Below are 18,279 nucleotides of genomic sequence, written 5' to 3'. Positions count from 1 at the left end.
ACATCGAGAGTTTATTATGGTCTGGATAAGTTAATTTAGATAACATTTCAGGCCTAAAGAAAGACTTGTAATAAACAGATTTTGCTCTTGCATAATGCATGTTTAACTTTTCTAAAGAGCCTAAAGCCCTTTCCATATACGCGTCTTTGGTCACATGGAAACGGTCCCGATACATTTGGATTAGACCGACTTTTTTTTCGCGGGCGGAAACCTCACCAAAACGCATACAGTCATTTTTTTTTTTTAACAAAAGGGCCTAATAATAGGCCTAAGCCTAAAAATTATTGTCTTTTCGATCCTGTGGTAATATTTCCCTGATTACGTTGATGGAATCGTCGTTTAGCAGAATTGTAGGAAAAAAACATTTCTGTCCTCTGAGGCATTGAGGCATATGATTTAGAAATAGCTTACACATTATTTTTGTACTGAAGTGGTCACATTTTTCTGTGGACTTTGTTTCTTCATGCAATAAGATTTATCGCATCTTATCTATGGTTGGGGGGGGGGGGGCTGTTAGTCCGAATCAACCCAAAAAGATTTATCGTATCTTATCTATGGTTGGGGCGGGGGTTGTTAGGCCGAATCATCAAGGGAAGAAAACAAATGAATAACAGTTAGATCTGTTTCTTAAGTATCAAATCCAGATTTGGTCAAAGGTCACGAGATGTAAACGGGCTAGCACTAACCCCAAACCTACCCTGGACCTAGCTCTAATCTTACCTTTCCAAAAACCTAAATCTACAATCACGTGCTCTAACCGGATTGACATCTCAGCGACCTTGACAAAATCTAGAGGTAGCCTCGAGAAATAAATCTAGCCATGAATAATCCCACATCTTATAATACAAGGTTTTCTCACGAAATTTAAATACACGGTAAGGTCCCTTTAAAAATATTGACCTTGACCTTTGAGAAAAAAAAAACGAAAGTAGACATGGCGACCAAAAAGAAGCAAGAGTGAGGCGATTATAGAAATGGCTCCAGTTAAACAATGGTCGTTTCAATAATTATACAAAGGTAATATATCTTTTTAAACTCACAGATTCCTTGAAATAGAATAGAATAGAATTTTATTGCATCGAAACGTTCTTTGAGGATAGCATATACAACGTACAAGCGCCAAGAATCCCAAATATTTTTTTTTTTCGATTTAAATTTACGGCAGTGGCTATTGTAACAACGAGTCGTAAAAATAGTCCTCAGGCTATTGTTATGACGATGGTTTCAGAGCCCTCAATCGGCAAAATTTAGGGTTAGGGTTTAACCCTAGTCAGGCCCGGATCCAGGATTTTGTCGAGGGGGTGGGTTGGGGGCATACTTTGGAGCAAAGCCAAAGGGTACTCATCAGAGTACCACATGCATTAGTTGTTTGCATTAGATGCATGGGCTGAAGGGGGGGGGGCACGGCCCCCTGGATCCTGGCCTGTAGTGAAGTTGAAATCCATTCATCCAGACGGTTAATAGAAATCGATGGTCGTAACAATAGCCACAGGACTATTTTTATGACTATTCAGTTTTTAACTTCGCCAATGGAGCTAGGCTCTGAAAGCATCGTGGTAACAATCTGAGGACTATTTTTACGACTCGTCGTAACAATAGCCACTTCCTAAATTTAAAGTAGCTAAGTCTCTAACTCAATATCATCCACAGTCTTCGATGTTGCAAACATGACTTATTGATCATTTTAAATCAATTGTTCTCTTAGAAACGATGGGCTTCTGATATCCAATACTTAAACAAAATAAACATTTTACCATTGGTACATGAATCGCATGCCAGAAAGCTTTCCAGTGCTATTTGTAATGAAGCGACTCAATGAACAAGACTAAACATACCCCACAGGAGAATACTGGAATAAACTGCCATTCAATTTGGACCCTTTGTGTATTTCGACGAACATAATTGATTAGAAATTACAGAAAAAACAGAAACTAATGAATGTAAATCATAATCTTTAAGAGGCATTTAGTAACTGGGTAGAGCAATACACAAAAAACACATACTTATGGAAAAACAGCTACTTATTTATTTGGGCGACGTTTCGAAGAGTATTCTCTCAACGTTATCAAGCTAATATATAAACTGATTTACATTCACAAAAAACACATACTTATGGAAAAACAGCTACTTATTTATTTGGGCGACGTTTCGAAGAGTATTCTCTCAACGTTATCAAGCTAATATTAGCTTGATAACGTTGAGAGAATACTCTTCGAAACGTCGCCCAAATAAATAAGTAGCTGTTTTTCCATAAGTATGTGTTTTTTGTGAATGTAAATCAGTTTATATACATTCATATATTATGTTATTAATATTATATGCATTGCAACCCATTTGTGTCAATTTCTAGATCCCAAATATTACCGATTTAACTCCTTTAAGAGTTCTTTCTCAACGTTCAATTTGTATGTTTACAGGCCTAAATGAATGTTGTATCGTTTAATGTTTAATTTTTAGATGACAGAAATAAATGAGGAAGAATTAAAGAAACGGCAAGCTTATATCAGTAACTTGAAAACATTTCTGGCTGAACAACAGGAGAAAATATCTTTAACACTAGAAACTCTTGGATGGAGTCCAGAACATTTCATCAAGGTACGAACATGATAGATGTCATATCAATTGGTCAGTTGATCATGGGGTCTGTCATGGAGGCATGTCAATTGATCAATTGATCATGAGGTCTGTCATGGAGGCGTGTCAATTGGTCTATTGATCATGAGGTCTGTCATGGAGGCGTGTCAATTGGTCAATTGTTCATGGGGTCTGTCATGGAGGCATGTCAATTGATCATGAGGTCTGTCATGGAGGCGTGTCAATTGATCATGGGGTCTGTCATGGAGGCATGTCAATTGATCATGAGGTCTGTCATGGAGGCGTGTCAATTGATCATGAGGTCTTTCATGGAGGCGTGTCAATTGATCATGGGGTCTGTCATGGAGGCGTATCAATTGGTCTAACATAATACACTTTAGATCATAAACTCTGTCAGGGAGTTGGGGTTGGATGGCTGATTGGCTAATGTACGTGCGTGGCATATTAAGTTCTGCCATCGAGTCAAGTGGTGTGGTTTCAATTCCGCGCTTGAACATGACAAGTAGATTTCCGATGGTCCCCTTTATAACCTGGTTGGATGGCCGAATGTTTAGCGTGTGCGTGCTGTATCATGAGGCCTGTCATTGAGTCAACTGGCATGCTTTTGATTCCCCACTTGTACGTGACAAGGAGTAGGGTCGCCTGTCCAACCTTGTGGGTTTTCTACTGGTCCTCCAGTTTCCTCCCACTGCTAAAGACCCCTACACGCAAGTGAATTATTGAAATAAAATTAAGCCATATGTTAGTCCCGAAATGACCTAGTTTGTGTTGAGTGGAGGTTAAACCCCATCTCTCTCTCTCTCTCTCTCTCTCTCTCTCTCTCTCTCTCTCTTTACAAGAAGATAAATATGAAAGTAATTAAATGTGTGTCATCTATTTTGGGAGTAAGGTGGGATTATGAGGACATCAGTCTCACTGTCTTCTCCGGGTCTTCCGGTTTCCTCCCACTGCTAAAGACCCATACACGCAAGCGAATTATTGAAATAAAATTAAACCATATGTTAGTCCCGAAATGACTTAGTTTATGTGGAGTGGACGTTAAACCCCATTTCTCTCTCTCTCTCTCTCTCTCTCTCTCTCTCTATAAAAAGATAGATGTGGATGTAATTAAATATGTGTCATCTGTTTATTTTGGGAATAAGGCGAGATTATGAAGACATCAGCCTCATTGTTGGTTTGTTCTATATATAATCTTACTAGTTTATTTTTATTTTAGCCCCAGAATAAAGCTGTCTGCCCTTTTGATAGGAATCATGTGATACCAGAAGACAAATTTGAAAAACATAAAGAAAAATGTGAATTAAAATCGAAGGGTGTACCTAATTACCTACTGGTAAGTTATCCAGAATTAGAATACAGGTGTGATTTCGTCCTTTAATATTTCAAATAATGTACGAGCAACGTGCAAACTTTACGTCACCGGTATTTTATACTAGATGAAATATTGAACTCTCTGACGATTTCATTGAAATATTGAACTCGCATGACGATTTAATTGAAATACACATGTCAATATTTTAAGTTGTTTAATGGTCTCGTCAAGACATTGCATAATATTTTGATACAACACTCGGGTGGATGTCCTCGTGCAGTATCAATACATGACTTTATGTCTTGCTCTCGGCCATTAAATCACACAGATCAGAGATTTTAAAACAAGGGTATGGAATTCATATTGGATATATTCCTGGTCGGACAATTTAGGATGTTTGGAAAAAAAACAAGGGTGTGATTTTCATATTGGACATTTTCCTGGTTGGACAATTTAGGGCGTTTGGAAAATAGCTTCGGACATGAATACTTTTAGTACTGTTTACCGTTCTTACAGACTGACAGAGATGTTAAAGATAAAGAGCTGGCAGTTTTCACTATAATAGTTAATATCTAGATAATGTAAAGGCAATTTGCTGAAAATTTCATTCTAATTGATTGACTCTGAACCAAGATTTTTGAGATTGAATATTGGGGCTAGCCTCAATCATCATTACTAAAGTCGCTACAATAAAAAAAATAGTCTCGATTATCCATCGAGAGTTGATTATGTTCTGGATAAGTTAATTAATGTCTAATTAATAATTTAGATAATATTTTGTGCCTAAAGAAAGACCTGCAATAGGCAGATTTAGCTTTTGTATAATGTATGTTTAATATGTCATTATGTTTTATTTTCGTTACTTTTTAAATTCTCCTACCACAATACATGATATTGTAATATACAACAGTAATTTATAATACTTGATATTCAGGGCTCACGATTCACGATGGCTTTCAATTTTTTTCTGCCAAAATGGTCCATAATTTATTATTTAAAGTATTGTTTTTATTTTCCACTGCCAACTGGAATATTTCATCGGCCAATACTTGATGATGTGGACAGGGAGAAGTTATTGATAATGTGTTTAAATATATTGACAGGGAGAAGTTATTGATGAAGAAAAAAGGATTAAAAAAACTTCAGTAAATACTGTGAAATTAGGTACTACAGTTTTTTCATTTTTCTTTCTTGTAACAATGTTTTTAATGAAAACTTTATAATAATCTTGAATCTAATATTGAGTGAATCATGAATAGAGTGGTGGGTATCTCGCAACTGTAGTCAGGATGCAATACACATGATTCTGGTTCGTAATCAATTCAGTAATTTGTGATTCTACAAGGGACAACGTTAGTAGGACGTTAAACCCCATTTTATTTTGTTTTGGTATTATTTCAGATGAAGCTGAATTAAACAGTATTTTATGGAATCGGGCCGTAGATTGTGGTCAAGGTAAGTTAAAACTAAATGTGTGTTTATTTGTTGGGATGAGCAATAAGGATCCATGTACACACATTAACCCCTAGCGTAAATATAGTTCCCTGAAACAAGTCATCTGTTTTATAGCCTAACACTACTCTCATAGCTCCGACAACACAGAAATACATGGTTGTCAGTTTGTCAGACAAATCATTATCTACTCCGAACCTCATAGCCCCGACGTCACAGAGTTAAATAGTTAACTCAAGCAGTTTGTCTGACGAATCATTATCTGCAGGCCTGTTTGCACAGTTGCACTCTTTTATCTTGTTTCGGGGAGCCGTAGTGGCTCAGTGAGTAAGACATGGCCGGTTGCCAACCAGGAGATTTTAAGTTCTCTCGTGGTGATGACCGAGAACGTTTCTCATGGTTTGACAACACGTTTCACCTTGTTAGAGGTGTAGGATAAAGGGCCTGACGAGGTCCAGTGTACAAATTGGCGTTTCACCTTGTTAGAGGTGTAGGATAAAAAGGGCCTGATGAGGTATGGTGTACAAATTGGTGGACATGTAAAAGAACCCTTGATAGTTGGAATTCGATATAAGAGTTGGCTGGTGGATCCAGGAATTTGAATTTTTACGGGGGGGCAGGTTCCTGTTATGGAAATTTGACAATCCATGATACCATCATTGTCTCCAAATTATGTACGCAACCCCCCTCTCTGGATCCACTCCAGGTAACTTTTAGTGCGTACACCTGTCTTCGTTAACCTAATTGATATAGATAAGTAGGAAGTTAAACCCCATTTCATCTTCTTTCAGTTTACACTGGTCAACGAAAGCTACCAACAACACACGAAGATGAGAAAGTTATACTGAGTCCACAAGAAAGACTGGCTATTCATGAACATATAGTCTCTGAAGCCAAGTCTCTTGGTCTCATGTTAAATGTGGATAAGGATGAAAACTTGACGACAGATTGGGAAAAAATAATCAAGAAAGGTAAATGTTTGATTTGTTGGTAATCGAGGACTCGTGTTGAATCCGGGATACAATCGCAATGTTGGCCCGAGAAAGTTCATTGTGATTTTATAGCATGGTTTACAAGGTTAGTGGTGCAGGATGGGATGACCTCGGCAAAAAAGAATGTTGAGTTTTTCAGATGGAACGAAAACCTGAAATCAAATTACTGTGATACGTATTGTGATTCGGGTACAATTCATAACCAGCCGAATATACAGGGCTCTATAAAAGTTGAGTGTGCCTGCGCACACACTTCAAAATGTGCCTGCAGGGTCATACTGAAACACAGGGATGTAGCCAGGATTTGGTGAGTGGTGTAAAAATATATGTGGCGAGCAGAGCGAGGCAAAACAATTTTTGGGAGGGGGGCGTGGTCTTTTATGAAAATTAAACCCTTCTTGGTGTATTTTCAAAGCATCTTCTGCCTTTTGTATTTGGTTCAGTGCAAATCAAATTTCCATTTATATATTCAAATTTTACCAAATTCACTTAATTTTCATCAATGATACAGGGATCTAAAAACTTTTTGACACCACCCGACCGAGCATAAAATTGTCCCGCCCCACTCTGTTTCTCTGGATAGATAATAATAATAATAATAATAACAGTTTATTCACAACTACATGTACAAGCATGAGTATGGAAGTTACAATAGATAAGTTGAGGACCTTTCGGTATTTGTTTTTTTTGTTTTTTTTTTCTTCAAATATTACTTTATTACTTTGAGATTAAAAATTAAAACGATTCTTAAAACGGTGTTTGTGTTTTATTTGAGTACAACGAATTATGACAACAGGTAGATATTGATAATTAAAACACGTTGTATTATTTGACTTGTTTGTAAAGTTGTTGTACGTGTCTCACGAATATTATTATTATTACGGTGGAATGAGAATCAGGTCAGGCAGAAACTGAGAAAGCTCTCATCGTCCTCCTAGTCCTACTCTCGGGCCGTAGCAAATCCACGGTCAACACAGGTAAGAAATAAAATAAGAAACATCCTGAAAATTTGAAGGCACGTGTTGGACAATTACGACATTCAAACCTTTAACATTGGAGTGCCGTAAATTGGTCTGGCTGACCTATTTACGGCAATTAACAAATATAAAGACGTAGAATAATTCTAAGTATAAATAAACAAAATATCAATACATCTTTCTTTAAACTAATTTGGGATGATAGGGTCTACTACGGCACACAAAAATAAATTATGCCGTGACAGACATGGTTTGCGTACGTCGGCTTTTAGTTTTACCATGGCTTTGCCGTTTAATTGCCGTGGTAAATTTTGAGCGCCGAGTTTGTGTACAGAGAGGGACGAAGGGGTTTAAATACGACTGGGCGGCTTTCTTCGATTTTTTCTTTGTGCTGGGCGACAAAAAATAGTGCCGGGCGCAGGCACCGCCCGGCGTGGCTACATCTTTAAAAATGTGCCTGCAAAAAAGTTTTTTTTAAAGCAAATGTGCCTGCGCACACCGTGCGCATGTGCGCGGAAATATCGATGCCTGCGAATATATACCAAGAAAACTACAGGATAAATGAATAATTGATATTTTTAGTTTACAGCAAATTCCCTTTACATTATGTAGTTTTTAACTATTATAGCGAGAACTACCAGCTCTTTATCTTATCTCCCATAATGTATATTTAATTAATCAATTTAAGTAGATTAGACCGTGTCAGAAATTTATCCCTTGTTATTTTTCCCAGGTGTTTTGAAAGGTGAAGGAGATGATGACTCCTTGTCATTAGTACAGAAATTGGCTGCAATCAGAGATTTTAAGCGAAGACGACAGAGTTACAGGGCAAAAAATGTCCACACCACTCGTAAATCATATACTGAGGTAATTATATTATAATGTTCACAGCACTCGTAAATCTTATACCGAGGTAATTATATTATATTGTTCACACCACTCGTAAATCTTATACGGAGGTAATTATATTATATTGAAATATAGGACGAACCCTAGCCGATTGGTAATTATTACATTGTATGAAGTTTAACCCACATTTTATTGGACGTTTTGATTATTTTAGATAATACAAGAAGTTATCTCAAACCAGATGGAGATGTGGGGAGCAGAAATAAAAGGCGAGACATTGGAAGGCAAGGGTGAAGGGAAGGGGGTTATAGATGAGGCCAGGGATAGGGGTAGAGGGGATAGCGACAGGTATTGCTATTCTGATAGGGGTAGAGAGGGAGGAAGGGATTCAGATAGCGGAAGAGAGGTAGTAAGGGATTCAGATACAGGCAGAGAGGTAGTAAGGGACTCAGATAGGGGCAGAGATACATATAGAAGCCATTATAAGGATTATGGTAGAGACAGGGAGAGAATTAGGGATAGGTCACGCTCAAGAGAAAGAGACAGATCGAGAAGAAATCAGCCAAGGGATCAAGAAAATAAGAAAAGGGATAGATCTGGGGATAGGGAGGGTTCTAAAAGGGAAAGATCTGGGGATAGGGTGGGTTCTAAAAGAGATAGATCTATGGATAGGGAGGGTTCTAAAAGAGATAGATCTATGGATAGGGAAAGGGATAGGTCTGGGGATCGGGAGAGTTCTAAAAGGGATAGGGCTAGTTCTAAAAGGGATAGATCAAGAGAAAGAGAGAGGGGGAAAAAATCTAAGAAAAAGTTGAAAGAAAGAAGAAGATCTAGAAGTGAAGAACGATATGAATCAAAGAATAGAAGAAGGAACAGAAGTGATTCTGGATCGGAAACCTCGGACAATAGATTGGAAGAAAGAGAGACAACCTCTGTTTATCAACCTGTTACAGATGAACCAGGAGACAGTAGGGATGTACAAGAGAAGGACAGAATAAAAGAAGAAATAAAAGATGAAGAGAAAACCGAAGAAATATTCTCTGATAGAAGTATCAAAACAGAAAAGTAAGAGATTGGGTTGGGTGGTTTAACGCGTACCTTAGATCACAAGATCTGACATTGATTCATGTGACAAGGAGTAGGGTCATATATCCAACCTCGTGGGTTTTCTCAGGGTTTCCCCCTGTCTTTATTAGCCCAGTAGGAGCAGAACAGTAGGACGTTAAATTCTATTTGATTTCTGTATGCTAGTTTTGTGACCTTAATTAAAGGGTTAAAGAGGATGCCCGACATCTAGATTTTGCATTTTTGAGGAGGAGATAATTTTCATGCTCAAAACCTACTTTTATATTTTTTTATTTTCAGATCCAAAGAATCTAGTCGTCATCATCACAGTCATCATAAAAAATCCAAGAAGCACAAACATAAACATAAATATAGACGTGGCCGAACTAGTAGTAGTTCTTACGATTCCAATCACACACCGGATTCTACCTAGAAAACAGGACCGGAGGGGACGGGGAATTCTGAGTTTTTAAAATACAGATGTGACATCATCCTTTGATGTTGGGATACCATTATTTCAAATAATGGTACGGGCAAATTGTCAATCGAACATTATTTATACTAATGAAATACTGGACTCGCGTGACCCATTTCATTTCAAAAGCATGTGCAGAGTGTCTGTATTTTAAGTCGTATTTTAAGGCCTATGTCCCTTTTGTTGTTACAATATATTACTTAATGTCTCGCTCTCGACCATTTAACAATACATAACGTTTGAATTTACATAACAGCGACTGTCTTTTTTTCCTGTCAGTCCCGCTAACTAATGTGGTGTAGGTAAAAATATGATGTAATCAAACAGCATTATCCATTGGTTGTGATCGTATCAAATTCTCATCTTTACTTGATTGTCCCACTATTGGGGTTGCGACGGTTTAATTCGGGAATGTTCAGTCTAAGAATTCCCCTGTGACTTAGAGAAAATGGTGAACTTTGTTAATTAAAGGGAAGATTACTCTTGGTTGTTGCTTTAAATGTTTAATTTTCATGTAAAATAAAAACTAAGAATGTAAAAAGTCGTCACTTTCATATATCAAGTATCCTCCTGCCTGTAGTATTTACAAACATGATCAATCTTATTAAAATACAGATCTATATTTCATTTCGTTTGTATATTCTTTCGATGGCCTACACTAGATGAAGATCTGACAAGTTGTACTGGAAGGTGGCGTCAGAAGTCATACGAGCAGCTTTTATGACGTCAGACATTTGATTAACCAATCAGCATTGATGTTTCTAGTGGTTTATGGTTTACCCACAGTTCCATGCACCTCACGCCAAAAGCACACCGTAACAGACTGTTTCATTGGCTGAGCAAAATAGGATCTGTGTTTTAATCAGATTGAAACAAGATATAACAATATAAATGGGGGGGGGGGGGCCGAATGGTGCACGCTGTATCGAAAAGTCTGTCATTGAGTCAACTGGTGTGGTTTCAATTCCCTGGTTGTACATGTCAAGGAGTAGTGTCGCCTGTCCAACCTCATGGGTTTTCTCTGTCCTCCGGTTTCCGACCCACTGCTAAAGACCCCTACGCGCAAGGGAATTATTGAAATAAAAAAAAAAATATGTTAGCCCTGAAATGACCTAGTTTGTGTCAAGTGGACGTTAAACCCCATTTCTCTCCCTCTCCCTATAAATGGGGGACGCGAGACTGAGTCGATGCCACCCATCTTTGATGGCTCTGTTTATAATCTGATTGAATCGAAGCGTAGAGGGTAAAATCTTTGATGGCTCCGTTTATAATCTGATTGAATCGAAGCGTAGAGGGTAAAATCTTTGATGGCCCCCGTTTTTCATCTTCTCCAGGTATTTGGATTTTATTTTTCTGATTAAATGTTAAAGATACATTATGTAAGAACAAAATCTGTCTATTACAGGTTTTTATTTTGGCTTCAAATGTTATATCAATTATTAATTCAACATTTATTCACATGACAAGACCATGATCAACTCTCTAGGCCCTCGGATGGCGCAGATGTAAACGGATTAAAGTACGATTGCCATTTAATAATTTGATCTAAAAATGGCGAGGCGAGGCTGAGTCTAGATTAACAAGTAATGTTGCTACGATAATAAAAAATCTATGTCAAAACGTCGCTCAGAATAAAGTGATTTGGATGAATTAATCAATATATTCATTTTATATTATCTATTTTTAAACTATTATAGCAAGAACGGTCAGCTGTGTATCTAAATATACATAATGTATGTTTAATAATCAATTGGATGATATTTTAAAGTATATTAAATCATGAACACATTTTAGAGTCTATTAAACCATGAAGAAATAGTAATTGTCTGAAATATTTTAATGAAAATGTGGCTTTAATTTAATGTAATAATCATAAAATGATTAAATACTTCACAATCAAATATAAAAATGATTTTTTGTTTTATAAGTAGAACGATGATTAATAAGATGGTGTCTGACTAACCAGAAGATTACAGCTTCCATAAGGCGGGTTGGATGGCCAAATGGTTAGCGTGTGCACGTTGTATCATAAGGTCTGTCATTGAGTCAACTGGCGGGGTTTCGATTCCTCAGTTGTACATGACAAGGAGTAGCGTCACCTATCCAACCTCGTGGGTTTTCTCTGGTTTCCTATCACTGCTAAAGACCTCTACGCGCAAGTGAATTATTGTAATAAAATTGAACCATATATGATAGTCCCAAAATGACCTAGTTTGTGGTTGTACGTGACAAGGAGTAGGGGTCGCCTATCCAACCTCGTGGATTTTGTCCTGGTCCTTCGGTTTCCTCCCACTGCCAAAGACCGCTAAGTGCAAGCGAATTATTGAAATATAATTGAAACATGTTAGTCCCAAAATGACCAGAATGGTGGCAACCCTTGACTATTCCTACTCCAGGACCACCAAGTATCTGAATAATGGCAGTTAAGCACCAACCCAGCTTATGAACACGGACAAACGCCATTCAGTGTGTTATGCGGGAATTTTTCCCAGACAGCAGCGCTAAGGCCTACTTTTATTTCTAATTCTCTGTCAAAGGTTATTTTACTGTACGCCTAGGTGAAAACGAGATCACGGTTTTTCTTCCCATCCATATGACTAGACACTGATCCTTGTCACACTTCACCACCGACAAATTTACCACACAGGAACTACTGTCTCGTTCACCAGGGGGATCGAACTCTCTACCTCTTGGTTACCGAGCCAGCGCCTTATGCACTAAGCCACCATGGCTCCCCAGTGGCAATAGCAAAGCATCAAACCAAAATTACTTCCAACTGCCGGGCCTGGTGAGGTTTTCTGAGGAAAAGAGTAGTTGCAAGTACTTAACCCGTTAAGCGTGACGTTTTTAAAACGTTAACTACCCCCTATTGTGTAAATAATTTGACGAAGTGACGAAGAACTATGTAATACCTCCAAGGCGTTATATTATGCCCTACACACATTAAGTGGCAGTTGTCCAGGACGTAATATAATGACCTACGCACTTTACCAGTCTGATTAAAACACAGATCCTATTTCGTTTCGTTTTTATAGTTCAAAATTTCGTTTTACTTGTCTTTACTACACTTGGATCTGGAAGAGTTGTTATTTAACTCGTGTTCTGAATGGTGTCAGGGATAAGCCAATGAAACAGTCTGTTACGGCAAGCTTTAGACGTGTTTTTCACGGAACTGTTGGTAATCCACTAGTAACATCAATGCTGATTGGTTAATCAAATGTCTGACGTCATAGGGTCATAACTTGTCAGATCTTCATGTAGTGTAGGCCATCGAAAGTATAAAAAAATGAAAACGAAATATACATCTGTATTATAATCAGATTGGCTCTTAAAGACCCAATACCACTCTTGTTGTAACTGAATAATATGTCCTAATCTTTATTCTGGTCAACAAATTGTACTATTTTACAATATTCCAATTAATTGATGATACAAATTTCATCTTAAAGGAGCTAAATCGCTAATATTTGGGGCCTAGAAATTGACACAAGTCGGTCACAACTCATCTAATACTGTAATATGACTGTATATAAACTGATTTACATTCAATCGTTTCCGTTTTTACTCTAATTTCAAATCAGTTATGTTCCGTGAAATAAGCCAGCAGTCTCAATCGAATGCAAATTCCTAGCGTCTGGTTATTCCAGTCTACATACGCCGTTTGGTTTGGTGCAATATGTCTAGCCTCATTCCTCTAGTCTCTTGCTAGAACTGGGGCTGAAACGCGTTATGGTACACGATTCGTGTACCAATGGAAAAATATTTATTTTGTCTTTAATATTGGATATCAGAAGCCCATCTTTTTCCGGTAAGATCACAGCATCAATGTTGTTTTAAATTGACAAATAATTCGTGTTTTAAATGTTGAAGATTTTGGATGATATTGAGTTAGAGACTTAGCTCCTTTAACACACTTTATTTAAAAATTTTGAAAAATTCAACACAATGGTTTGAAACGTCTAACGTAAACCTTTTCAAATGAAACTTCGATTTAAAAATATTTTCGAACCCTCTGGACTAGTAAAATAGGATGTAATGGATAATTTACACAACAGGTAGGGCACTTAAACATCTAGTACTTAGATAGAGATATTATTTATTTTCTGGAGCTTTCAAGCCAGCAAGAGTGTTATTGTCCCTTTAACAGGTTAAAAAAAAAAAAGATGAGTTACATTGTTGTAGCAGGAGGTAATTTGCTCAAAATAATTACTGCTATGCACCAAAGGCTCAGTATTTCTGACTTTAAACACAAACAATTTGAATTAATATTTCAAACTTTTTATTCATTTTTTTGCATTGATTTATTTAATTGTATTTTCTTGAAATCATAATAAAATGTTTGACGAGATTAGGTACAGAGTTCATTATGAAACGATAAAAATTGGTTGGTGTGAATATAAATATACAGATTCCTGTACATTCACTAACAAATATAATACATAATTAATATACACACAGTCAATTATGCACACAGTCAAATACACATCATTCATACCCAGTCAAATACACAATGTCTATACACAGTCAAATACACAATGTCTATACACAAACTATATACATAGTCAAATACACACAATTTACAAGATCTGCCCCATGATGAAAGTCTCACTATCTTAATAGTGGGACATGCAAGGGAAGACAACTCTGCTTGACTGAATGGATCTGCTCCACTATACACTACATACAATTCTTTAGCTGAAGCCAGGCTTTCGCCATTTTGAATTTCAACACTAATTGACTATCAGTATAAATATTTTAGAATTATATATTTGACAATTGACATTATTTTTAAATAATTAAAGTTTGTGTAATTATTCAAAATCCACTCTGAGTTGCCTCCCTTGTTTTAAGTTTTCATTTTGTGAGAAGCCTGTGTTGTCTGTGAGTTTGACTTTCTGCTTTGTTTACATGTGGTACGATTCTTCTAAACTTAATAATAGTGTCAGGTTATTTCGTACAGTTTTTCTTTAAAACAATAAATAACATGTACTAGAGTTAAAACACATGTATCTCTGTGATGGCTTGATCAATTTGTCTCAATTGTCCAATATAAAATTATTGCATTTGAATATATTCCAGTAATTTGAACATGCCGTCTCCCCGCCAATCTGTACACAGGATCATGTTTTATTGTCCCATCCGAATGACTACACACGGTTCCTTGTCAGCGTCCTCACTGAAACATGGTGTTTATCACTGTTTTAGAGAAAGCCTTAACAAAAAAATCGAACCGATATAAAAGCGAATCAAACAGAACTAGCAATATTTATACATGTAGAACACCATATTTACAGCAATATAAAACATGGGATAAGCACACTTTTGATTTAAAAAAACAAACCAACAAATTTATCGACCTACGTCATAGCATCTGGACGTGGTGAAGACACTTTATGCTTTAAAACAAGAGAAATTTGAGAGCATGAAAAGATTGCGATAAACGCGAACCTTGGGTATCTGTAATTATTTACATGCTGCTTTTTGTAGATTACAGTCTATAAGTGTAACCAATAGTAACCTATTACATCTCATTAATATTTATAAGTAACTAATAGTAATATACCACATTAATATTCATTAGTTCCATCAATTTCATAAAATATTCATTAGTTGCATCAATGGGTTATTAATCAATTGTAACCTATTTTTAAATATACATCTCATTAATATTCATTAGTTTCATCAATTCCTTATATGGGTAAGTAACCTATTCTTATACACCTTATTAATATTCATCAATTCCTTATATGGGCGAGTATATTACTAAACAAAAGCATACATAATAGTAACAGTTAAAATAGCCACAAGGGATTTGTCGTATTATATATATAAAAGCTGTGTATGTATATGTTTTTAATCGCAATAATTTCATGCTAGAAACATTTCTTGCGCCATTTTATTACAAATCCAAAACAACGACATTAAATCAGGGCTGTCACTTAAAAATGGCGCCAGTCAGTTATTTTTTAAATTCTAGTTTCGTGAAATGTAAATTGACTGATAGCCAAGTTTTCTAGTCAGTCAGTCAAGACCGGTCAATGTAGCTGGAATGAGAATCCTGATTTTAATTCTAACTCCTGTGAATGTCTAATGCATTACAATCATCATCTATAATTGAACATGTTTTTACAAATATCATCTATGAATGAACATGTTTTTACAAATATGACATGTTATAGAGATGTGAAAATGATAAAATATATAAATATTGGTAATAATGATTCTATCCTACCTACAATATAATAAAAATAAATTTTATCTTTCATCAATTTATTTACTCTCTGTTTTCTGTTTAGTTAAATTAATTGTGGTAGTCATATATTTGGAGTTTAAAAAAAAACCCATAGGGTCCTCAAACCAATGAAAGTATGCAGTGACCATAACTTTATGTTTAGGCCCCCCCAAAAAATTCATTTGTAGATCTTTGGGGTTCTGATAGATAGTCAGTGAAATCTCATGAACAGTGTTTTGTTTAAAATATAATAGTTTGAAATTACTAGCTTTTAAGTAGAGCAACCACGTGGCCTGTCGTTTTGTTCTTTAATTGGATAAAGGCCTACTTTGTTCTTAAACCAGATGAAAGGCCTACTTCTTGTTCTTAAATCAGATAAAGGCCTATGTCTTGTTCCTAAATCCGATAAAGGCCTACTTTGTTCTTAAATCAGATAAAAGCCTACTTTTTGTTCTTAAATCCGATATAGGCCTACTTCTTGTTCCTAAATCCTATAAAGGCCTATGTTTTGTTATTAAATCAGAAAGAGAAATCAAAATTTTAACAGTGTTTCTTAAGAATAAAAAAATTCAAATTGATGATCCACTGGACCATAAATATTCATGGACATCATGCATGAAGAAGGGTACGCTTACTCTTTCAAGAACATGCCATATCACTTCTCATTTATGACCAAATCGGTGTGCAAGTGACTAAAGTGTTTATAATGGCTACAAGTACATGGCGCTTTAAAGATTCATTATGTAAGATTTAAATAAAGAGCTAGAAAACTAGAAAATGAAAAATGAATATATTGAAAATTTCATTCAAATTACTCTATTCTGAGTGAAGTTATCACAGTTTGAAGATGTAGCGTAGATCGTTGATTATCCATATTATCGTTAAATTATCAAATCTTGCGGGTGTTCTAATCCATTTTAATCACTGCCATCTGATGGTCTAGAGAGGAGATTATAGGCTCCTCGTGTAAATGTCTAATTAATAATTTATATAAGGTTTGAATCCAGAAATAAAGACCAGACCTCGAGTTCTCTCAGATTTAAGTTAAAAATTTACTCAACTTTCAATCACTGTTGATGATAAATATCTTTGATCCACAAATACAAAACTTATTGATGTATTTGATACATTAAAACAACAAAAGTTTTATAAAGGGCTATATTGTAGTTAATATAAGGTGAACAATTTTGAGTAAATTCTTAACTTAAGTCTGAGTAAACAGAAAACAGAGAGTACAATATAAACAACAAATGTTTTTTTTATATATTAATATATTATATTATACAATCTCCTCACATAATATAATTAATATATCATACAATCTCCTCATACAATATAATCAACAAATGTTTTTATATATATATTAATATATTATACAATCTTCTCATATAAAATAATATCTTTATACACATCAAATTAAAATATATATTCAATTTAATTATCATTACAATTCTGTTAAAACTGGGGATCAGTCATTTTTACCATTAACTTGATTTTGTTCATTTGGTATCTCGAACCAAACATATTAATATATCATCAGAATCTATATCAAATTAAAATATATATTAAAGTTAATGGGATTGTAGTCTTTAAAGGCTCAATACCACTCTTGTTGTAACTGAATAATATGTCCCAATCTTTATTCTGGTCAACAAATTGTACTATTTTACAATATTCCAATTAATTGATGATACAAATTTCATCTTAACACACGTAATTTAAAAAATTGGAAAAATTCAACTAAATGATTTGAAAAGCCTGACGTAAAGTTTTTCAAATGTGACTTGGATTTAAAAATATTTTTGAACCCTCTGGACAAGTAAAATAGGATTTAATGGATAATTTATACAACAGGTAGGACACTAACACATCTAGTACTTAGAATAAGGCTATTTTTTATTTTCTGGAGCTGTCAAGCCAGCAAGAGTGTTATTGTCTCTTTAAACTTGTTTTTATAAATTTGTAATGATCAGTGTGTTAATATTATAAACCATTAAAATGACAATATTTTATTTTTGTTTATTTAAAACTGGTCATAATGTTTCTCACTGAATAATTGTTTTACTTTAGTCCGTCGGAGAAAAGTTGTGTTTTTTATATTGAGTTTTGTATTTGAGACTACTGGTCCTTGGACTGTATTAACCAGACTTACAGAACTAATATACTGTCCATAAATAGATCACAAGTAACTCAAGTGGTTTAAGATGTTACAGAGGGGTTAAACGACCACTCGACACAAACTAGGTCATTTCAGGACTAACATATCGTTCAATTTTATTTCAATAATTTGCTTGTGTGTAGGGGTCTTTAGCAGTGGGAGTAAGTCAGAG

The 18,279-nt window shown here is 35.5% G+C and overlaps 1 protein-coding gene across 1 annotated transcript; it reads left to right on the top strand.

Moving 5' to 3' along the window:
* The first annotated feature begins 878 nt into the window (after positions 1-878).
* Positions 879-11,598, top strand: LOC126822539 (U11/U12 small nuclear ribonucleoprotein 48 kDa protein). The gene is made up of 9 exons (XM_050551482.2): positions 879-1,017; positions 2,458-2,595; positions 3,812-3,928; positions 5,011-5,071; positions 5,309-5,362; positions 6,151-6,330; positions 8,062-8,195; positions 8,392-9,242; positions 9,543-11,598. The coding sequence occupies exons 2-9, from the start codon at positions 2,458-2,460 to the stop codon at positions 9,673-9,675; spliced, it is 1,668 nt and encodes a 555-aa protein (XP_050407439.1). The 5' UTR covers positions 879-1,017; the 3' UTR covers positions 9,676-11,598.
* Positions 11,599-18,279: the final 6,681 nt, after the last annotated feature.

This window comes from Patella vulgata, chromosome 5 (assembly GCF_932274485.2).
Source record: "Patella vulgata chromosome 5, xgPatVulg1.2, whole genome shotgun sequence".
NCBI classification, from domain to species: Eukaryota; Metazoa; Mollusca; class Gastropoda; family Patellidae; genus Patella; species Patella vulgata.
The sequence above is the reverse complement of the archived record's forward strand: the minus strand, read 5'-3'. Positions and strand labels throughout refer to the sequence as shown.